Here is an 18,621-nt window from a genome sequence, read left to right as displayed (position 1 = left end):
CTGAAGGGTGTCGCCCGCCCTGGCCGCATTGCGAGTTAATTAGGGCAGATAATGAGGTTGGAGGGAAACTGAGGCAGAGGGAAAGGGAAGGCGCTCCAGCAACGTGACGAGGGGGTGGAGGAGCCCAGGAGTCCGGGGCGCTGAAGCTGCTCCGAGTCGGCGCTGGGAAGGGACCCAGGCGTCCTGGCTGCCCGCCCGCACCCACAGGCGCCCCGCTCCGCCCTCGGAGCTGGCAAAGGACCCAGGCGTCCGGGAAGCTCCTCCCACCCCTCCCACCCCGCCCAGTTGAACTCAGGAGACACAAATCCCTGCAGCTGGGAGCCCGGACGCCTGGGCCCCCCTGGAGGGGGGAGGGAGGGGCGAGGTGGGGGGAGGTGGTTTGGAGCACTCGGGTCCCCTGGGTTGTGGGGTGGAGGCCTCCCCCCGGACACCTGGGCCCTGGCCAGCTCCCCCATCCCAAGGTCAGGTCGCTGCCCACGACCTCGGCCGACCGCATCCCTCCATCCCTCCCTCCTCGACCCTCTGGCTCCTGCTGCATCCCTTCACCTCCCCCCCTTCACCCCCCCATCCCATTCCCCCACCCGCTCCTCCGCTGTTCCCCCCCCTTGCATCGCTCCATCTGTCCAACCCTCCGTCCGCTCCTCCATCCCCCATTGCATCCATCCCTCCATCCTCCCTCGCGTCCCTCTGTCCCTCCCTCCCACCATCCGTCCCACCACCGCATCCCTCCCTTTCCCCATTCTTCCTTCCCTCCACCCATCCCCATTGCATCCCTCCATCCCTGCTGCACCTCGTCCCTCCCTTCCTCCCTCCATCCATCCCTCCATCCCCCATTGCATCCCTCCATCTCTCCAACCATCCCCCATTGCATCCCCTCTGTCCTGCCCTTCCTCCATCCATCCCCCTTGCACTTCATCCCTTTCTCCATCCCCTACTGCATCCCTCCATCCATCCCCCCTTGCACTTCTTCATCCCTCCATCCATCCCCCCTTGCACTTCTTCATCCCTCCCTCCATCCCCCATTGCATCCCTCCATCCATCCCCTCTTGCACTTCTTCATCCCTCCCTCCATCCCCCCTTGCACTTCTTCATCCCTCCCTCCATCCCTCCCTCCATCCCCCATTGCATCCCTCCATCCATCCCCTCTTGCACTTCTTCATCCCTCCATCCATCCCCCCTTGCACTTCTTCATCCCTCCCTCCATCCCTCCCTCCATCCCCCATTGCATCCCTCCATCCATCCCCTCTTGCACTTCTTCATCCCTCCATCCATCCCCCCTTGCACTTCTTCATCCCTCCCTCCATCCATCCCTCCATCCCCCATTGCATCCCTCCATCCATCCCCTCTTGCACTTCTTCATCCCTCCATCCATCCCCCCTTGCACTTCTTCATCCCTCCCTCCATCCATCCCTCCATCCCCCATCGCATCCCTCCATCCCACCCTTCCTCCATCCCTCCATCCATCCCCCACCTCACCTCTTCATCCCTCCCTCCCTCCATCCCTCCATCCCCCATTGCATCCCTCCATCCCACCCTTCCTCCATCCCTCCATCCATCCCCCACCTCACCTCTTCATCCCTCCCTTCCTCCATCCCTCCATCCCCCATTGCATCCCTCCATCCCACCCTTCCTCCATCCCTCCATCCATCCCCCACCTCACCTCTTCATCCCTCCCTTCCTCCATCCCTCCTTCCCCCATTGCATCCCTCCCTCCATCCGTCCCTCCCTCCCTCGCTCCCCGACGCGGCCCAGGGGCGGATCGGGGCAGGGCCGGCCCCGCCGAGCCGAGCACAAAACGGGGCCACCGCTGCCCCCGCGGTCGCTCCGACACGCTCCGACACTCTCCGACCCGCTCCGACACGGCAGGTGGCCCCAGCGCCCTGGGGGCTCGGATACGGGGAGGACAGAGGGGAGGAAGGGAAAGGGGGAAGGAAAGAGGGATGGAAGGAGGGAAGGGAAGAGGGATGGAAGGAGGAAGGAGGGAGAGATGGGAGGAGGAGGGAAAGGGAGATGAAAGGAGGAAGAAAAGGATGAAGAAGGATGAAAGGAGGAAGAAGGGGGCGATGGAAAGAGGGAAGGGAAGAGGGAAGGAAGGAGAGATGGAGAGATGGAAGGAGTATGGAAGGAGGAAGGGTTGAAGGAGAGGTGGAAGGAGAGATGGAGAGAAGGAAGGAGAGATGGAGAGATGGAAGGAGAGAGAGAGATGGAAGGAGAGAGAGAGATGGAAGGAGTATGGAAGGAGGAAGGGTTGAAGGAGAGGTGGAAGGAGAGATGGAGAGAAGGAAGGAGAGATGGAGAGAAGGAAGGAGAGATGGAGAGATGGAAGGAGAGAGAGAGATGGAAGGAGTATGGAAGGAGGAAGGGTTGAAGGAGAGGTGGAAGGAGAGATGGAGAGAAGGAAGGAGAGATGGAGAGATGGAAGGAGTATGGAAGGAGGAAGGGTTGAAGGAGAGGTGGAAGGAGAGGTGGAAGGAGAGATGGATGGAAGAAGGGGAGAGGGAAGACAGGCTGGAAGGAGGGAGGCTGGGGGACACAAGGCTGGACGGGGAGCGCAGGGATGGACGGAGGGATGGGGGATGGGGGACAACAGGGACAGTTGGGGCCAGGACGTCCCCGTGACACTGTGTCCCCGCAGGACCATGGAGCTGCTGCCCTTCGTGTTGCTCCTCCTGGTGACAGCAGGTAGGTGGGGTCCCCTGTCCCCTCCCCCCCCAGGTGCCCCCATGTGTCCCCTCGTGTCGCTCCACATCCCTTTGTGCCCATGTCCATCCATGTCCCCTCCCTGTCCACGTCCTCCTTGGTGTCCCCATCCATGTCCCTGGCCGTTTCCCCCACTGCCCATGTCCCCTCCCTGCCCATGTCCCCTCCCTGTCCACGTCCTCCTTGGTGTCCCCATCCATGTCCCTGGCCCTTTCCCCCACTGCCCATGTCCCCTCCCTGCCCATGTCCCCTCCCTGTCCACGTCCTCCTTGGTGTCCCCATCCATGTCACTAGCCGTTTCCCCCACTGCCCATGTCCCCTCCCTGCCCGTGTCCCCTCCCTGTCCACGTCCTCCTTGGTGTCCCCATCCATGTCCCTGGCCGTTTCCCCCACTGCCCATGTCCCCTCCCTGCCCATGTCCCCTCCCTGTCCACGTCCTCCTTGGTGTCCCCATCCATGTCCCTGGCCGTTTCCCCCACTGCCCATGTCCCCTCCCTGCCCATGTCCCCTCCCTGTCCACGTCCTCCTTGGTGTCCCCATCCATGTCCCTGGCCGTTTCCCCCACTGCCCATGTCCCCTCCCTGCCCATGTCCCCTCCCTGTCCACGTCCTCCTTGGTGTCCCCATCCATGTCCCTGGCCGTTTCCCCCACTGCCCATGTCCCCTCCCTGCCCGTGTCCCCTCCCTGTCCACGTCCTCCTTGGTGTCCCCATCCATGTCACTAGCCGTTTCCCCCACTGCCCATGTCCCCTCCCTGCCCATGTCCCCTCCCTGTCCACGTCCTCCTTGGTGTCCCCATCCATGTCACTAGCCGTTTCCCCCACTGCCCATGTCCCCTCCCTGCCCATGTCCCCTCCCTGTCCACGTCCTCCTTGGTGTCCCCATCCATGTCCCTGGCCGTTTCCCCCACTGGCCATGTCCCTTCCCTGCCCATGTCCCCCTCCATGTCTCCATCCATGTCCCCTCCCTGTCCGTGTCCCCTCCCTACCCGTGTTGCCGTCCACGTCCCAATCCATGTCCCCTCCCCACCCACGTCCCTGCCTGCGTCCCAATCCCTGTCCCTGCGTCCCAGTCCGTGTCCTCATCCACGTCTTCTCCCCATCCATGTCCACACCCATTTTCCAGCCCATGTCCCCATCCCTGTCCCAGTCCGTGTCCTCATCCACGTCCTCTCCCCACCCACGTCCCCATCCATGTCCCTTCTCCATCCAAAGAAGGCTCAGGAGGGGACCTGGCAGTGGCCTGTGTCCCCACGGTGGGTGGCCCACGTCGCTGCAGCAGGGAGGTGACCCCGTGGGTGGCCCGCGTCCCCATGGTGGGGATGGGAGTTGATGGGGGGGGCGGGGAAGGGCCACGTCCCCACGGCGCAGACGGGACGTGACGGGTGGCTCCGGGTGGCCGGCGCCGTCCCACACGTCCCCGTCCCCAGGTGGGGCGCAGGACGACGGGGACCGGATCATCGGGGGCTACCCCTGCATCCCCCACTCGCAGCCCTGGCAGGTCTACATCTACCAGCCCGTGCGCTGCGGTGGCATCCTCCTGCGGCCCCGCTGGGTCCTCTCGGCCGCCCACTGCCTCTACAGGTGGGGACGCGGGCGCAGGGACATGGCCGGGGGACACAGGACGGAGACATGAGCTAGGGAGATGGGACAGGGGTCCAGGACCAGGACATGGGATGGGGACAGGGACACGGCCAGGGGATGAGGGACACATGACGGGAACACGGGATGGGGACGAGGACAGGGGATGGGGACACGGCTTTGGCATGGAGGACGGGGTCACAGGACTGGAACGGGGGCATGGGACAGTGACACGGGATGAGGACAATCCCCACGTCCCATCTGTGTCTCCTTCCTCCTCCATATCCATCTCTGTGTCCCACCTGGCTTCCCATCCATGTCCCCTTCATCTTTCCTTGTGTCCCATCCATGTCCCCATCCATGTCTCCTTCTCCTCCACGTTCCCTTCATCATGTTTGCCCCATGTGTCCCCTTCCTCCTCCACATCCATCTCCGTGTCCCCTTTCTCACCTGTCCCCACATCCCATGTCCCCACGTTGTCTACCTGTCCCCTTCCTTCTCCGCATCCATCTCTGTATCCCCACCCGCGTCCGCATGTCCCATCCACGACTCCTTCATCCTCTGCATCCATCTCTATGTCCCATGTCCCCTTTCTCCTCCACATCCATCTCCATATCCCATCCTCATCTGTCCCCACGTTGCCCATCTGCGTCCCCGTGTCCCATCCACGTCCCCTTCCTTCTCCGCATCCATCTCTGAATCTCCATCCACGTCCCCTTCATTTGTCCCCATGTCTCATCCATGTCCCCTTCCTCCTCCGCATCCTTCTCTATGTCCCATGTCCCCTTCCTCCTCCACATCTATCTCCGTGTCCCCATCATCTGTCCCCGCGTTGCCCATCTGCGTCCCCGTGTCTCATCCACGTCTCCTTCCTCCTCTGCATCCATCTCTATGTCCCATGTCCCCTTCCTCATGTCTTCATGGCCCGTGTCCCCATCATCTGACCCCACGTTGCCCATCTGTGTCCCCACGTCTCATCCACGTCCCCTCCCTTCTCCGCATCCATCTCTATCCCCACCCACGTCCCCTCCCTCCTCATTTGTCCCCATGGCCTCTCCGCCTCCCACCCGCACGCCACCCCCACATCGGGCGCAGGGGCCTGCGGCTGCGCCTGGGGGAGAACGACCTGCAGCTGGTGGAGGGGACGGAGCAGGACCGCAGGGTGGTGCGGGCCATCCGGCACCCGGCCTTCGACGCCAGCACCCTCGACAACGACCTCGCGCTGCTCCAGCTGGACCGGCCGGTGCAGCTGGGTCCCACCGTGCAGCCCCTGGCGCTGCCCCGCACCTGCGCCCCCAGCGGCACCACCTGCCTCGTCTCGGGCTGGGGCACCATCACCACCCCCCAAGGTGAGCCGGGACACGGGGGGACAGCGGAGTAAGCCCGGAGTAAAGTCACAGTTAGGTCTGGAGCAAGGGCAGAGTAAAGGTGACGTTGTAGGAAGCCCAAAGTCATAGTTAGGTCTGGAGCGAGGGCGGAGTAAAGGTGAAGCTGTAGGAAGCCCGCAGTAAAGTCACAGTTACGTCTGGAGCAAGGGCAGAGTAAAGGTGAAGCTGTAGGAAGCCCAGAGTAAAGTCATAGTTAAGTCTGGAGCGAGGGCGGAGTAAAGGTGACGTTGTAGGAAGCCCAGAGTAAAGTCCGAGTAAAGCCATAATAAACCCAGAGTAAAGTCGTAGTTAAGCCCAGAGCAAGGTTGGAGTAAAGGCAAAGTCGTAGCTAAACCCGGAGTGAGGAAAGCCCAGAGTAAGGTCAAAGTAAAGCCTGGGGTAAGGTTGGAGTAAAGTCAGGGTAAGGGCAAAGTCGTAGTTAAACCCGGAGTAAGGTCGTAGATGAAGCAAAGCCCAGCGGAAAAACAAAGTCGTAGTAAGCCTGGAGTAAAGTTGTAATAAGCCCAGACTAAAGCAGCAAACCCGGACTAGGGTCGTAGTTAAGCCAGGTGAAGGAGCAAGGTTGGCTCTTCACTAGAGCAAGTAACAACCCTGGAGAGCATGGGGTTGCTCATTAGCTAATTAACCCGGAGTAAGCCAAGGAGCAGGGTCGTTATTCACAGGGATAAACCTGGAGTTAAGCAGGAGTAAGGGATGGGTGCAAGGGTGGAGGTCACCCCGTCCTTGGGAGATAAGCCTGGAGGAACTGCCTGGAGGCAAGCGAGGAAGGTTCCTCGCTGGTGGAACCCCAGAGGAACCCAAGAGGAACCCAAGAGGAAGGTCCTGCTGGCCCTGGGGTGTCCCTCACCCCTCTCACCCCCTCTTCTCAGTGCTTCCCCCCCCCCCAAACAGTGACCCAGCCCCGGCACCTGATCTGCGCCTACGTGGAGATCTTCTCCGACGAGTCCTGCCGCCAGGCCTACCCGGGCCGCATCACCCCCAACATGCTCTGCGCCGGGGTGCGCAACCAGCGCATCGACTCCTGCCAGGTGCCGGGACCCTCCCCCGCCCCCCAACCCCCTCTCTGCTGGGAACCCCTAAACTCATTACTGTCCCCCCCCCGAGTGGGACCTCCCCAAGTTTTCCCTCAAGAACAAGGAACACCCCAATCTATTGCCCCTTCTTGGGTCAGAAGGTCCTCAAGGCCAAAGGACCCCTGCCATGTTGTGGCCCCTCCCACCCACCCCCTAGGACCCCCCCCCAAATGCAGAACTGGCCCGCCCCCCCCAAATCCACAGTTCCCAGCCCACGGCCACCCAGCCTTGATGTCCCCCCAGCTCCATGTGTCCTTCAGCCCAGAGACCTTCTCCCTTCATGGCTCCAAGGGGTTCCCCAGCTCCAGGACTTGACCCCCCCCCAAATGTCTCCCAGACTGGGAACACCCCCCCTCCCCCCAAAGACATCCCCAGGGGGGATAGGCCCAGGGCCAGGAAAGTCCCCCAGCCCCAGGAACCACCCTGAGATGTTCCCCCACCCCTGGGAACCCTGAGGACATCCTCCAACCTGGGACTCCCCTCTAAGATGTCCCCTAACCCTGGACACCCCCCCCCCCAAGATGTTCCCCCAGCCCCAAGATCTCCCTCTCCCCAATGTCCTCTCCCCCAACACTGTCCCCTCTCCCCACAGGGTGACTCCGGAGGGCCACTGTCCTGCAACGGGACCCTCCAAGGCATCGTGTCATGGGGGCTGCAGACCTGTGCCCTCCCTGGGCGCCCGGGGGTCTACACACGGGTGTGCAACTACGTGGGCTGGATCCTGGACACCATGAACAGAAACTAGGGACGCAGGGACATGCAGCCAGGCCACCACGGACCACAGGAGGCGAGACAGATCTGGGCCACCACAACTACGGACATGAGGACGTGGATCCAGGCCACCACAGACCACAAGCAGGGACACGGGGGCATGAATCCAGGCCACCACAGACCACAACTGGCAACACAAATCTGGGCTGCCACAACTAGGGAGATGGGGACATGGATCCAGGCCACCATGGACCACAACTGGCAACACAGACCCAGGCTACCACAGACCCCTTCAGGGTACAGATCTGGGCCACCACAAATAGGCACACGAGGGCATGGATCCAGGCAACCACAGACCATGACAAGGGACATGTGGTCCACGGTGGCCTAGATCCATGTTCCCAACTGTGACATGGATCCAGGCCACCACAGACCGCAACTAGGGATACAGGAACATGGATCTGGGCCACCAGAGACCATGACTGGGGACAGGGGGGGACACAAACTAGATCCAGGCCACCACAGGCTGCAACTAGGCAACACAGAGACAAGGGGAGGACACAGATTTGGGGAAGGGGCAATAAACTGGGAGCAAAACCAGCCTTGAGTCCACCTCTGCACTCCGCTCTCCTCCACCAGACGTGGCAGCCCCCAAATCTGCCCCCTAAAAACCCTCCTGTCCACCCCACAGGGTCCCCTGCCAGGGTGGGGAGTCGCTGGGGCCCAGGACACATCCCCCAATATGGATTTTTGGAGTTCTCCAATAATCTCTTTATTGAGGCAGTTGCAGAAAAGGGGAAGGGGGGGGGGGGGACAGGGACCCCCTGTGGAGAGAACATGGCACGAGGGGGACATTGCTTAACAGCAGGAAGTGGGTGAGGGGGACAGCAGCCACCACCTTAACTTGGCCCACATGCAAGTTCTCCCTCGGCTCCAGCAAGCCAGGGTCACCTTAACTCTGCCCACCAAAGTGGGACTGAAGCAGCGGAGCAACAGGGTAACAGCGGGGCCTGTAGTGTTTATCCCTGCCGGATCCCCGAGGGCGGGAGGAGTGGGGGACCCCGGCCAGGGGGGACCAGGGGCACCTGACACCCATGGGTGGAGCCCTGAGAGGAAGAAAGTGGAGGGAGCAACTCGGCTTCAACTGAGCTGGCCGAGTCGGGGCAGGCTCAAGCCGGCCCCCAATGGTCAATGTCTACAAGGACCCAACGGGAAGAAGCTGATCCAAGCCTGCGGCCAGCTCGTGCCTCGATCTACTCAACCACCAATAGGCAATCTCAGTCAGGAACAGGCCAATCAGAGAAGGCCTCGTTGATCTGGATCAAACCAATCACCAACGGTCGCTCCAGGTCTTGAGGGACTCAACCGGGAAGACGCAAACCCAACAATCAAGCCAGGTCTTGAAGGGGCCAACTGGAAGATGTCGAGCTCTGGGCAGGGCCAACCACCATGGCCAAGCAAGGCCTGGAAGAACCTGACTGGCAGAGGCCAATCAAAGCCAAAACCAACCCAGCCACCACCAGCCAACCATGGTCTTGATTAAAGCAACCACCAATGGCCAAGTAGCTCTTCACTGCACCAACCAGAAGAGGCCGATCCAGGCCTGCTCCAAGTCAGCCACCAATGGTCAGGCCCAGATCTGGATCAAGCCATCTGCCAATGGCCAAATCAGGTCCTGATCTACTCAACTCAGGTCTTAACTAACAACCTGATCCCTAATCAGGCCAATCCACCCACCACTGGCCAACCCAAGTCTGCAAAAGACCAATGAGAAAGCACCAACCAAAGGCTGCTCCCAAAGAACCAATGGTCAAGTCAGGTCTTGACCAACCTGACCCAATCCCTACCTAGACCAGCTGGAATGGGTTAATCCAGGCCTGCACCAACCCAGCCAGTGATGGCCAACCCCATGTCTAGACCAGGCAACCACCAACGGTCAACTGAGATCCATGACAGGCAAATGAGGCAAGGCCAATCCAACTAACCAACGGGTGACTCGGGTCTTGACCAGCTCGACCTAATCCCTACCCAGGCCAACCAGAACAGGCCAATCTGTGCCTGTACCAACCCCATACCTGGACCAAGCAACCACCAACGGTCAACTAAGGTCCACGACAGGCCAATGAGACAAGGCCAAACCAAACCTGGGCCAACCCAAAGAACCAACGGTCAACCCAGGTCTTGACCAACTCCACCCAGTCCCTACCCAGGCCAACTAGAAGAGGCCAGAAGAGGGACCAGGCTAAGGCCAACTGAGGTCGGTCCAACCTCTTCTTGTACGTCCCCACCTCATCCTCGAGCCTGTTCCAATCGCAGCTGATCCGTGCCCGGGGCCAACCAGCCAACGCCACGCAGCCGTTCCCACGCCAAGGGGCGGACGCCACCTCGCCCACAGGCCCCCCCCCACCCAGCACCCAACCCATGTGGCTAGGGCCAGTCCCCACCCATCCTGCCCCAAAGAACATCCTACCCTTCCTCCCAGGGCCTCACCGGCACCTCCCGCTGGCTGCCGGGTGCCTCCCGCAATAAAATAAGCTTAAAAAACCCACCCCATCAAGCCCAAAGATACCCCAAAACACTCCAAATTTGGCAAAAAAAAAAAAAAAAAAAAAAACCTGAAGGAGGACATGGCGGCATCTCCCTGGACTAGGGCTCAGAACGGTGCTGGTGACAATCACACGGTGGGGACAAGAGGGGCTGGGAAGAGAGGGGACGCACCGCAGAGCCGCGCCAGGGGGACGCCAGGGGAGGTTACATGGCCCCGGGCACGGCGGAGGGGGCAGCGGGGGGCGGCGCGGGCGGGCGGTGGAGGTTGGTTTCCTTGTAGACGAACCAGGAGCTGCCGGCCCAGAGCACCAGGTTGAGGAAGCCGAAGACCTGCAGAAGAGGGATGGCATGAGAGCTCCCCAAAAAAAAAAAATCTACCCTCAGCTCTGCCTCGGTTTCCCCCACCCCAGGACCCACCACGGAGACGTTGAGGGAGCCCATGGGGCTGACCCCCGCCGGGAAGCAGGCCGCAGCAGGCGGGTGGCAGTCGGGCAGGGGGGCCCCGGTCGAGGTCTTCACGTCCGTGAGGGCCTTGGCCCACGCCGAAGTGCTCACAAGCCACAGGAAGGAGAAGGCCACGGTGGCCAGGAAGTCCTGGGTGGGGGGTGGGAAACGGTGGGGTTAGGGGGACCCTAAAAATCTTGGGAGAGTCCTAGGGGGAGATAGGGGACCTGGGGGCACCACAAGTCCCATCAACCAGAAGATCTCAAAACCTGAGTCGGAGGGAACAGACTCCAATTCTTGGGGGCACCCAAGTCCCACAGATGTGGGGGACCCTAAAATCTGGGGGCTGACGACGCCACACTGCAATTCGGGGGGGGGGGGGGCACCTGAGTCCCACAGGGCTGGGAGATCCCAAAACCTGATTCAGAGGAGACAGCTCCCAAATCCTGGGGACACCCTGAGTCCTACCAACCTGGGGGGACCCCAACATTTTGAGGCCTGGAGGGGACAGATTGCAATTCTGGGGGGGGCACCTGAGTCCCTCTAACCTGGAGGGCCCCAAAATCTGGGGACAGGAGGAAACAGACCCCAATTCCTAGGAGCACCCCCCAAGTCCCACAGCCCAGGGACCCTCAAAACCTGAGAAGGTGGGAGACCCCTCTTCTCCCACAGCAGGGGGGGTGAACCCCAATTCTTGGAGTCCACCCAACACAAGGGGCGGTTCTCTGTATTGTCCCCCCCCCCAAAACCCTGCCCACCCCCCCCTCACTGGTTTTGGGGGGACTCAGAGCGGGGATTAACCCACCTCCCCAAAAAGGGAGGGAATGGCGCTTACCTCACGTCCTGTCCACAGCAGCAGTAGGAGAGAAATTCAGAGGGGGTTATTAACCCCCCCCCAATGCCCCCCGTTCCCCCCCCCCCAAAACTGCCCTCGACCCTCCCCTAAAACACCCCCTTCCTCCCCCCCCCACCCACCATGGGCACAGGGCCCCCTCCCAGGGGTATTTCTAAGAGGGGAGGGGCAACGGGACTACAATCCCCACGATGCACCACAGCTCAGGGCTGGCCAGGAGGCACCACAAAGGCTCATGGGAGTCGCAGTCCAGCCAATGAGGCCATGCATCACGGGCGGGGGGGTTGCCACCTCACCAGGCAGCCCTAGAGAGAGAACGGGAAACAGCCAGGACTACAACTCCCATGATGCCCCTGGAGCTCTGGTGCATTGTGGGGAAACGCAGCCTGGTTAGGGAGGACATAGGCACCAGGTGGTGGCCAGGACTACAACTCCCATGATGCCCCTGGAGCTCTGGTGCATTGTGGGGAAATGCAGCCTGGTTAGGGAGGACATAGGCACCAGGTGGTGGCCAGGACTACCACTCCCATGATGCCTCCCATGCATGGGCCGCACAAGGCATGCTGGGAGTTGTAGTCTGGCCAACAGACCTGCCCCACCTCTCCCCAAAAACGGTGGCAGGGGGCTCCCCACCAGGTGTTGCCCCCCCGTCTTCTCCCCCCAACTCACCGCCATGGGCAGCTTCCCGCCGGCGCCGCGGTAGAGGTGGAAGTAGCCCAGGTAGACGGCGAGGGCGGCCATGCTGTAGAGGAAGGCGAAGACGGCCACGGTGACGAAGAACTGGGCGGAGGAGGAGAAGTCGCCCACCAGGTGCACGTCGGCACTCCACGTCTCGTTGCAGAGGTTCTTCAGCGAGGGGGCGAAGGTGGCGTAGTTCAACCTGCCGGGCGAGGGGACACCGCTCGGCTCCCGTCCCCGGCCAAGGGCACCCTCTTGCCCTTCTTCAACCCTCGCAATTTCCTAAAACCCTTCGCAGACCTCCGTTTTCCATCAGCCGCCTCCTACAGGCGCCGGTGGTCACCCGTACGGCTCTCAAACCCGTCCCCACCTCTCTCCTCTTCCCCATCCAGGTTTGAGAGACCTTCCCATCCCTTCTTGGGCCATCAACCCCCCCCCGCCCAACCCTTCACAGACCTCCATTTTCCCTCACCCACATCCTGTGGGTGCTGTCGGACACCCGCTTGGCTCTCAAACCCATCACCATCTCTCTCCTCTTCTCCATCAGGTTTGGAGGACCTTCTCATCCCTCAAAACCACATGAAACCCTTCACAGACCTCTGTTTTCCATCAGCCACGTGCTACGGGTGCTGGTGGCTGCCAACACAACTCTCCAACCCATCACCACCTCTCTCTTCTCTCCGTTCAGGTTTGAGGGACCTTCCCAGCCCTCCTTGAACCCTCTAAGACCCCCAAATCTCTCCACAGACCTCCGTTTTCCATCAGCCACGCTTTGCAGGGGCTGTTGGCCCTCCGTACGGCTCTCAAACTTACTCACCACCTCTCTGCTCTTCCCCATCAGGTTTGGGGGACCTTCTCATCCCTTCTTGGACCCTCTAAGAATCCCAAAAGCTACTTGCAGATCCCTATTTTCCATCAGCCACGTCTTTCAGGTGCTGCTGGCTGCCCATACGGATCTCAAACCTGTCACCAGCTGTCTTCTCTTCCCCATCCGGGTTTGAGGGACCTTCCCATCCCTTCTTGAGCTCTCCAGGACCCCCAAAACCCTTCCGAAACCTCTGCTTTTCATCAGCCACGTCCAATGGGTGCTGTTGACCACCCGTACAGCTCTCAAACCCATCACCGCCTCTCTTCTCCTCTTCAGCAGGTTTGAGGGGACCTTCTTGTCCCTTCGAAGGCTCCCAAAAAACCCTTCGCGGAGCTGCATTTCCCATCAGCCACGGCCTACAGGTGTTGGTGGCCACCCACGGGGTTCTCAAACCCATCACCGCCTCTCTCCTCTTCTCCATCCAGGGTTGAGGGACCGTCCCCATCCCTTCGTGGATCTTCCAAGACGCCCAAAAAAGCCCCTGGCAGACCCCAACACTCACTGAAAGGGGTAACCGAACGCCGCCGTCACGGTGGTGTTGGGGCCGCCGAAGCAGCTCACCCAGAAGGAGACGTCGCCGCTGTAGCCGCCGCACGTGGCGAAGGCGAAAATGGAGAAAATCTGCGGGGGGGGAAGGGGGAAAAAAAGAGGAAAAAGGTGGTTTGGAGGGTTTTTTTTAATAATAATTTTTAATTAGGAAGGCGCAGAAGCCACCGTGGGGCAGAAATCATCCGCCACCGAGCGAATCCATCAGCGGGCTCGCAACGAGGGGTTAAATTTATCGTGCAGGTTATTAGCTCCAAACTGCTGCTCTCAACAGGAATTTGACCTAAAATTTAGGATTTTCACTCAGGTTACTAAGGCAGGAACTAAAAAACGGTAGATCTAGTTAAAACTCGCCGCAGCCAAAAAAAACCGCGTTTGCTCTAAAATAAAGCACACTGCAATCACCAACCCAAATTTGCAGCTTTTCCGGGAATTATTAGCTCTAGCCTAATAATTTTGAGTTATTCGGCGAGTTATTAACCGAAACGCTGCGATTACAGGACGTAAATCCCCCCCCCCGCCCCTCGCCGGAGGATAAACCCCGTTAACGGCACGATCCGGCCCAAAGAGCGTTAATAACGATCGCTACCGGTGCTCCCTTCCGCCCAATTACTGCCGGGGATAATTAGCTGCGATAACCGCCGCTAATTGCCACCGATACGGCAGCCTATCGGTGAGCGTTTGCAAGACCGAAGAGCTAAAGTCACCGGCAACAGGCGGCAATAAATCAACGAAGATTCTCTAATTACTAAAAAACGGCCCTTCGGTTGGCAGCGGTAATCGCGGTTGATTATCAAATAGATAATCAATGATAAATAGTAATTATCCACAGGCATCGTTAAGCTATGACGCACCAGAATCACTAGCAATTTGGGGGGTAATAATAATTTATTAGCAGTTATTACTGCAGTTATTAATATTAACAGCAACAGATTAAGATAGCCACAATTATCACTACTGGGTCTCATTAACTCCTAATAACTGTTATTTTTCTCATTAATAATTGCTAATAATTGTTCCTACCAGACACAACAAAAAAAGCCGGTTTTTGCATTAACTGCAATTAATGAGGGCTGTTAATTGCTGCAATCCCAGTCTCCCCCCCAGGACCCCACCCCAGCAACCCTATTTCCCCCCAGTAACCCCTCTGCCGTTCCCAGTGCCACCAGTCCCTCCCAGCAACACTCCCACACCCACCGCCACCCCCCCAGTCCCTCCCAGTAACCCTCCCACACCCACCTGCTCCCTCCCAGTAACGCCCCCACCATTCCCAGTACCCCCAGTGACCTTCTCCCACCCACCTGCTCTCTCCCAGTAACCTCCCTACCATTCCCAGTGCTCCCACTCCCTCCCAGTAACCTTCCCACGCCCACCTCCACCCTCCCAGTAACCTCCCCACCATTCCCAGTGCTCCCACTCCCTCCCAGTAACCTTCCCACGCCCACCTGCTCCCTCCCAGTAACCTCCCCACCATTCCCAGTATCCCCACTCCCTCCCAGTAACACTCCCACGCCCACCTGCTCCCTCCCAGTAACCTCCCCACCATTCCCAGTATCCCCACTCCCTCCCAGTAACACTCCCACACCCACCTGCTCCCTCCCAGTAACCTCCCCACCATTCCCAGTATCCCCACTCCCTCCCAGTAACACTCCCACGCCCACCTGCTCCCTCCCAGTATCCCCCCCACCATTCCCAGTATCCCCACTCCCTCCCAGTAACACTCCCACGCCCACCTGCTCCCTCCCAGTATCCCCCCCACCATTCCCAGTATCCCCACTCCCTCCCAGTAACCCTCCCATGCCCACCTGCTCCCTCCCAGTATCCCCCCCACCATTCCCAGTGCTCCCACTCCCTCCCAGTAACCCTCCCACACCCACTTGCTCCCTCCCAGTATCCCCCCCACCATTCCCAGTGCTCCCACTCCCTCCCAGTAACCTTCCCACGCCCACCTGCTCCCTCCCAGTATCCCCCCCACCATTCCCAGTATCCCCACTCCCTCCCAGTAACCTTCCCATGCCCACCTCCACCCTCCCAGTAACCTCCCCACCATTCCCAGTATCCCCACTCCCTCCCAGTAACCCTCCCACGCCCACCTGCTCCCTCCCAGTATCCCCCCCGCCATTCCCAGTGCCCCCACTCCCTCCCAGTAACCCTCCCACACCCACCTGCTCCCTCCCAGTATCCCCCCCACCATTCCCAGTATCCCCACTCCCTCCCAGTAACACTCCCACGCCCACCTGCTCCCTCCCAGTATCCCCCCCACCATTCCCAGTATCCCCACTCCCTCCCAGTAACACTCCCACGCCCACCTGCTCCCTCCCAGTATCCCCCCCACCATTCCCAGTATCCCCACTCCCTCCCAGTAACCCTCCCATGCCCACCTGCTCCCTCCCAGTATCCCCCCCACCATTCCCAGTGCTCCCACTCCCTCCCAGTAACCCTCCCACACCCACTTGCTCCCTCCCAGTATCCCCCCCACCATTCCCAGTGCTCCCACTCCCTCCCAGTAACCTTCCCACGCCCACCTGCTCCCTCCCAGTATCCCCCCCACCATTCCCAGTATCCCCACTCCCTCCCAGTAACAGTCCCACACCCACCTGCTCCCTCCCAGTATCCCCCCCCATCATTCCCAGTACCCCCACTCCCTCCCAGTAACACTCCCACGCCCACCTCCACCCTCCCAGTAACCTACCCACCATTCCCAGTACCCCCACTCCCTCCCAGTAACCCTCCCACGCCCACCTGCTCCCTCCCAGTATCCCCCCCACCATTCCCAGTGCTCCCACTCCCTCCCAGTAACCTTCCCATGCCCACCTGCTCCCTCCCAGTATCCCCCCCACCATTCCCAGTGCTCCCAGTCCCTCCCAGTAACCCTCCCACGCCCACCTCCACCCTCCCAGTAACCTCCCCACCATTCCCAGTATCCCCAGTCCCTCCCAGTAACACTCTCACGCCCACCTGCTCCCTCCCAGTAACCTCCCCACCATTCCCAGTATCCCCAGTCCCTCCCAGTAACACTCCCACGCCCACCTCCACCCTCCCAGTATCCCCCCCCACCATTCCCAGTATCCCCACTCCCTCCCAGTAACACTCCCACGCCCACTTGCTCCCTCCCAGTAACCCCCCCACCATTCCCAGTATCCCCACTCCCTCCCAGTAACCTTCCCACGCCCACCTCCACCCTCCCAGTAACCTCCCCACCATTCCCAGTATCCCCACTCCCTCCCAGTAACACTCCCACGCCCACCTCCACCCTCCCAGTAACCTCCCCACCATTCCTAGTATCCCCACTCCCTCCCAGTAACACTCCCACGCCCACCTGCTCCCTCCCAGTATCCCCCCCACCATTCCCAGTATCCCCACTCCCTCCCAGTAACACTCCCACGCCCACCTGCTCCCTCCCAGTACCCCCACTCCCTCCCAGTAACACTCCCACGCCCACCTCCACCCTCCCAGTATCCCCCCCACCATTCCCAGTATCCCCACTCCCTCCCAGTAACACTCTCACGCCCACCTGCTCCCTCCCAGTAACCTCCCCACCATTCCCAGTATCCCCACTCCCTCCCAGTAACACTCCCACGCCCACCTCCACCCTCCCAGTATCCCCCCCACCATTCCCAGTACCCCCACTCCCTCCCAGTAACACTCCCACACCCACCTCCACCCTCCCAGTAACCCCCCCACCATTCCCAGTATCCCCACTCCCTCCCAGTAACACTCCCACACCCACCTCCACCCTCCCAGTAACCCCCCCACCATTCCCAGTATCCCCACTCCCTCCCAGTAACACTCCCACGCCCACCTCCACCCTCCCAGTATCCCCCCCACCATTCCCAGTACCCCCACTCCCTCCCAGTAACACTCCCACACCCACCTCCACCCTCCCAGTAACCCCCCCACCATTCCCAGTACCCCCACTCCCTCCCAGTAACACTCCCACACCCACCTCCACCCTCCCAGTAACCTCCCCACCATTCCTAGTATCCCCACTCCCTCCCAGTAACACTCCCACGCCCACCTGCTCCCTCCCAGTATCCCCCCCACCATTCCCAGTATCCCCACTCCCTCCCAGTAACACTCCCACGCCCACCTGCTCCCTCCCAGTACCCCCACTCCCTCCCAGTAACACTCCCACGCCCACCTCCACCCTCCCAGTATCCCCCCCACCATTCCCAGTATCCCCACTCCCTCCCAGTAACACTCTCACGCCCACCTGCTCCCTCCCAGTAACCTCCCCACCATTCCCAGTATCCCCACTCCCTCCCAGTAACACTCCCACGCCCACCTCCACCCTCCCAGTATCCCCCCCACCATTCCCAGTACCCCCACTCCCTCCCAGTAACACTCCCACACCCACCTCCACCCTCCCAGTAACCCCCCCACCATTCCCAGTATCCCCACTCCCTCCCAGTAACCCCCCCACCGTTCCCAGTGCCCCCAGTCGCCCCCCGCCACGCACCCACTGGAGGCCCCGCACCAGCCCCAGCGGCTCCTTGGCCGGGCCCAGATCCAGCCGCAGCCCCGACATTTTCTGTACTGGCAACCGCGGCGGAAGTGACGTCGGCGGGGAGGCGGGGTCACGCCAGAAGGGCGGGGCCGCGCCGCCGCCGCCGCGCAGCTCGCCCCCGCCCCCGCCGTTCTGCTCGTTTGCATACCCGGCCCCGCCCCCGGCGTTCTGCTCGTTTGCATACCCGGCCCCGCCCCCCGCCGTTCTGCTCGTTTGCATACCCGGCCCCGCCCCCGCCGTTCTGCTCGTTTGCATACCCGGCCCCGCCCCCGCCGTTCTGCTCGTTTGCATACCCGGCCCCGCCCCCCGCCGTTCTGCTCGTTTGCATACCCGGCCCCGCCCCCGCCGTTCTGCTCGTTTGCATACCCGGCCCCGCCCCCGGCGTTCTGCTCGTTTGCATACCCGGCCCCGCCCCCCGGCGTTCTGCTCGTTTGCATACCCGGCCCCGCCCCCGGCGTTCTGCTCGTTTGCATACCCGGCCCCGCCCCCGGCGTTCTGCTCGTTTGCATACCCGGCCCCGCCCCCCGGCGTTCTGCTCGTTTGCATACCCGGCCCCGCCCCCCGGCGTTCTGCTCGTTTGCATGCCCGGCCCCGCCCCCGGCGTTCTGCTCGTTTGCATACCCGGCCCCGCCCCTGGCGTTCTGCTCGTTTGCATATCCAGCCCCGCCCCCGCCGTTCTGCTCGTTTGCATACCCGGCCCCGCCCCCGCCGTTCTGCTCGTTTGCAT

General features: G+C 61.2%; 2 protein-coding genes across 2 annotated transcripts; one reads left to right on the top strand and one right to left on the bottom strand.

Moving 5' to 3' along the window:
• The first annotated feature begins 1,762 nt into the window (after nt 1-1,762).
• LOC138063651 (trypsin-like) lies at nt 1,763-8,110 on the top strand. Its single transcript, XM_068923371.1, has 6 exons — nt 1,763-1,866; nt 2,636-2,682; nt 4,129-4,282; nt 5,375-5,628; nt 6,559-6,695; nt 7,333-8,110. The coding sequence occupies exons 2-6, from the start codon at nt 2,640-2,642 to the stop codon at nt 7,483-7,485; spliced, it is 741 nt and encodes a 246-aa protein (XP_068779472.1). The 5' UTR covers nt 1,763-1,866; nt 2,636-2,639; the 3' UTR covers nt 7,486-8,110.
• An 88-nt stretch (nt 8,111-8,198) lies between these two features.
• Nucleotides 8,199-17,980, bottom strand: LOC104139204 (synaptophysin-like protein 1). Its single transcript, XM_068923372.1, has 5 exons — nt 17,847-17,980; nt 13,344-13,462; nt 11,965-12,175; nt 10,416-10,592; nt 8,199-10,328 (listed from the first exon to the last, which is right to left on the bottom strand). Exons 1-5 carry the CDS (start codon nt 17,913-17,915, stop codon nt 10,203-10,205), a joined length of 702 nt encoding a protein of 233 aa, XP_068779473.1. The 5' UTR covers nt 17,916-17,980; the 3' UTR covers nt 8,199-10,202.
• Nucleotides 17,981-18,621: the final 641 nt, after the last annotated feature.

Source organism: Struthio camelus, chromosome 33 (genome assembly GCF_040807025.1).
Source record: "Struthio camelus isolate bStrCam1 chromosome 33, bStrCam1.hap1, whole genome shotgun sequence".
Classification (NCBI taxonomy): domain Eukaryota; kingdom Metazoa; phylum Chordata; class Aves; order Struthioniformes; family Struthionidae; genus Struthio; species Struthio camelus.
The sequence above is the reverse complement of the archived record's forward strand: the minus strand, read 5'-3'. Positions and strand labels throughout refer to the sequence as shown.

Bases quoted from the DNA above. Each gene is read 5' to 3' on its own strand.
- LOC138063651 (XM_068923371.1), top strand. From the start codon at position 2,640: ATGGAGCTGCTGCCCTTCGTGTTGCTCCTCCTGGTGACAGCAG. The intron at 5,629-6,558 runs GTGAGCCGGGAC...CCCCCCAAACAG, and splicing joins CACCATCACCACCCCCCAAG to TGACCCAGCCCCGGCACCTG. The intron at 6,696-7,332 runs GTGCCGGGACCC...CTCTCCCCACAG, and splicing joins AGCGCATCGACTCCTGCCAG to GGTGACTCCGGAGGGCCACT.
- LOC104139204 (XM_068923372.1), bottom strand. From the start codon at position 17,915: ATGTCGGGGCTGCGGCTGGATCTGGGCCCGGCCAAGGAGCCGCTGGGG. The intron at 13,463-17,846 runs GTGCGTGGCGGG...CCCCCCCCGCAG, and splicing joins TGGTGCGGGGCCTCCAGTGG to ATTTTCTCCATTTTCGCCTT. The intron at 12,176-13,343 runs GTGAGTGTTGGG...CTCGCCCGGCAG, and splicing joins GCGTTCGGTTACCCCTTTCA to GTTGAACTACGCCACCTTCG.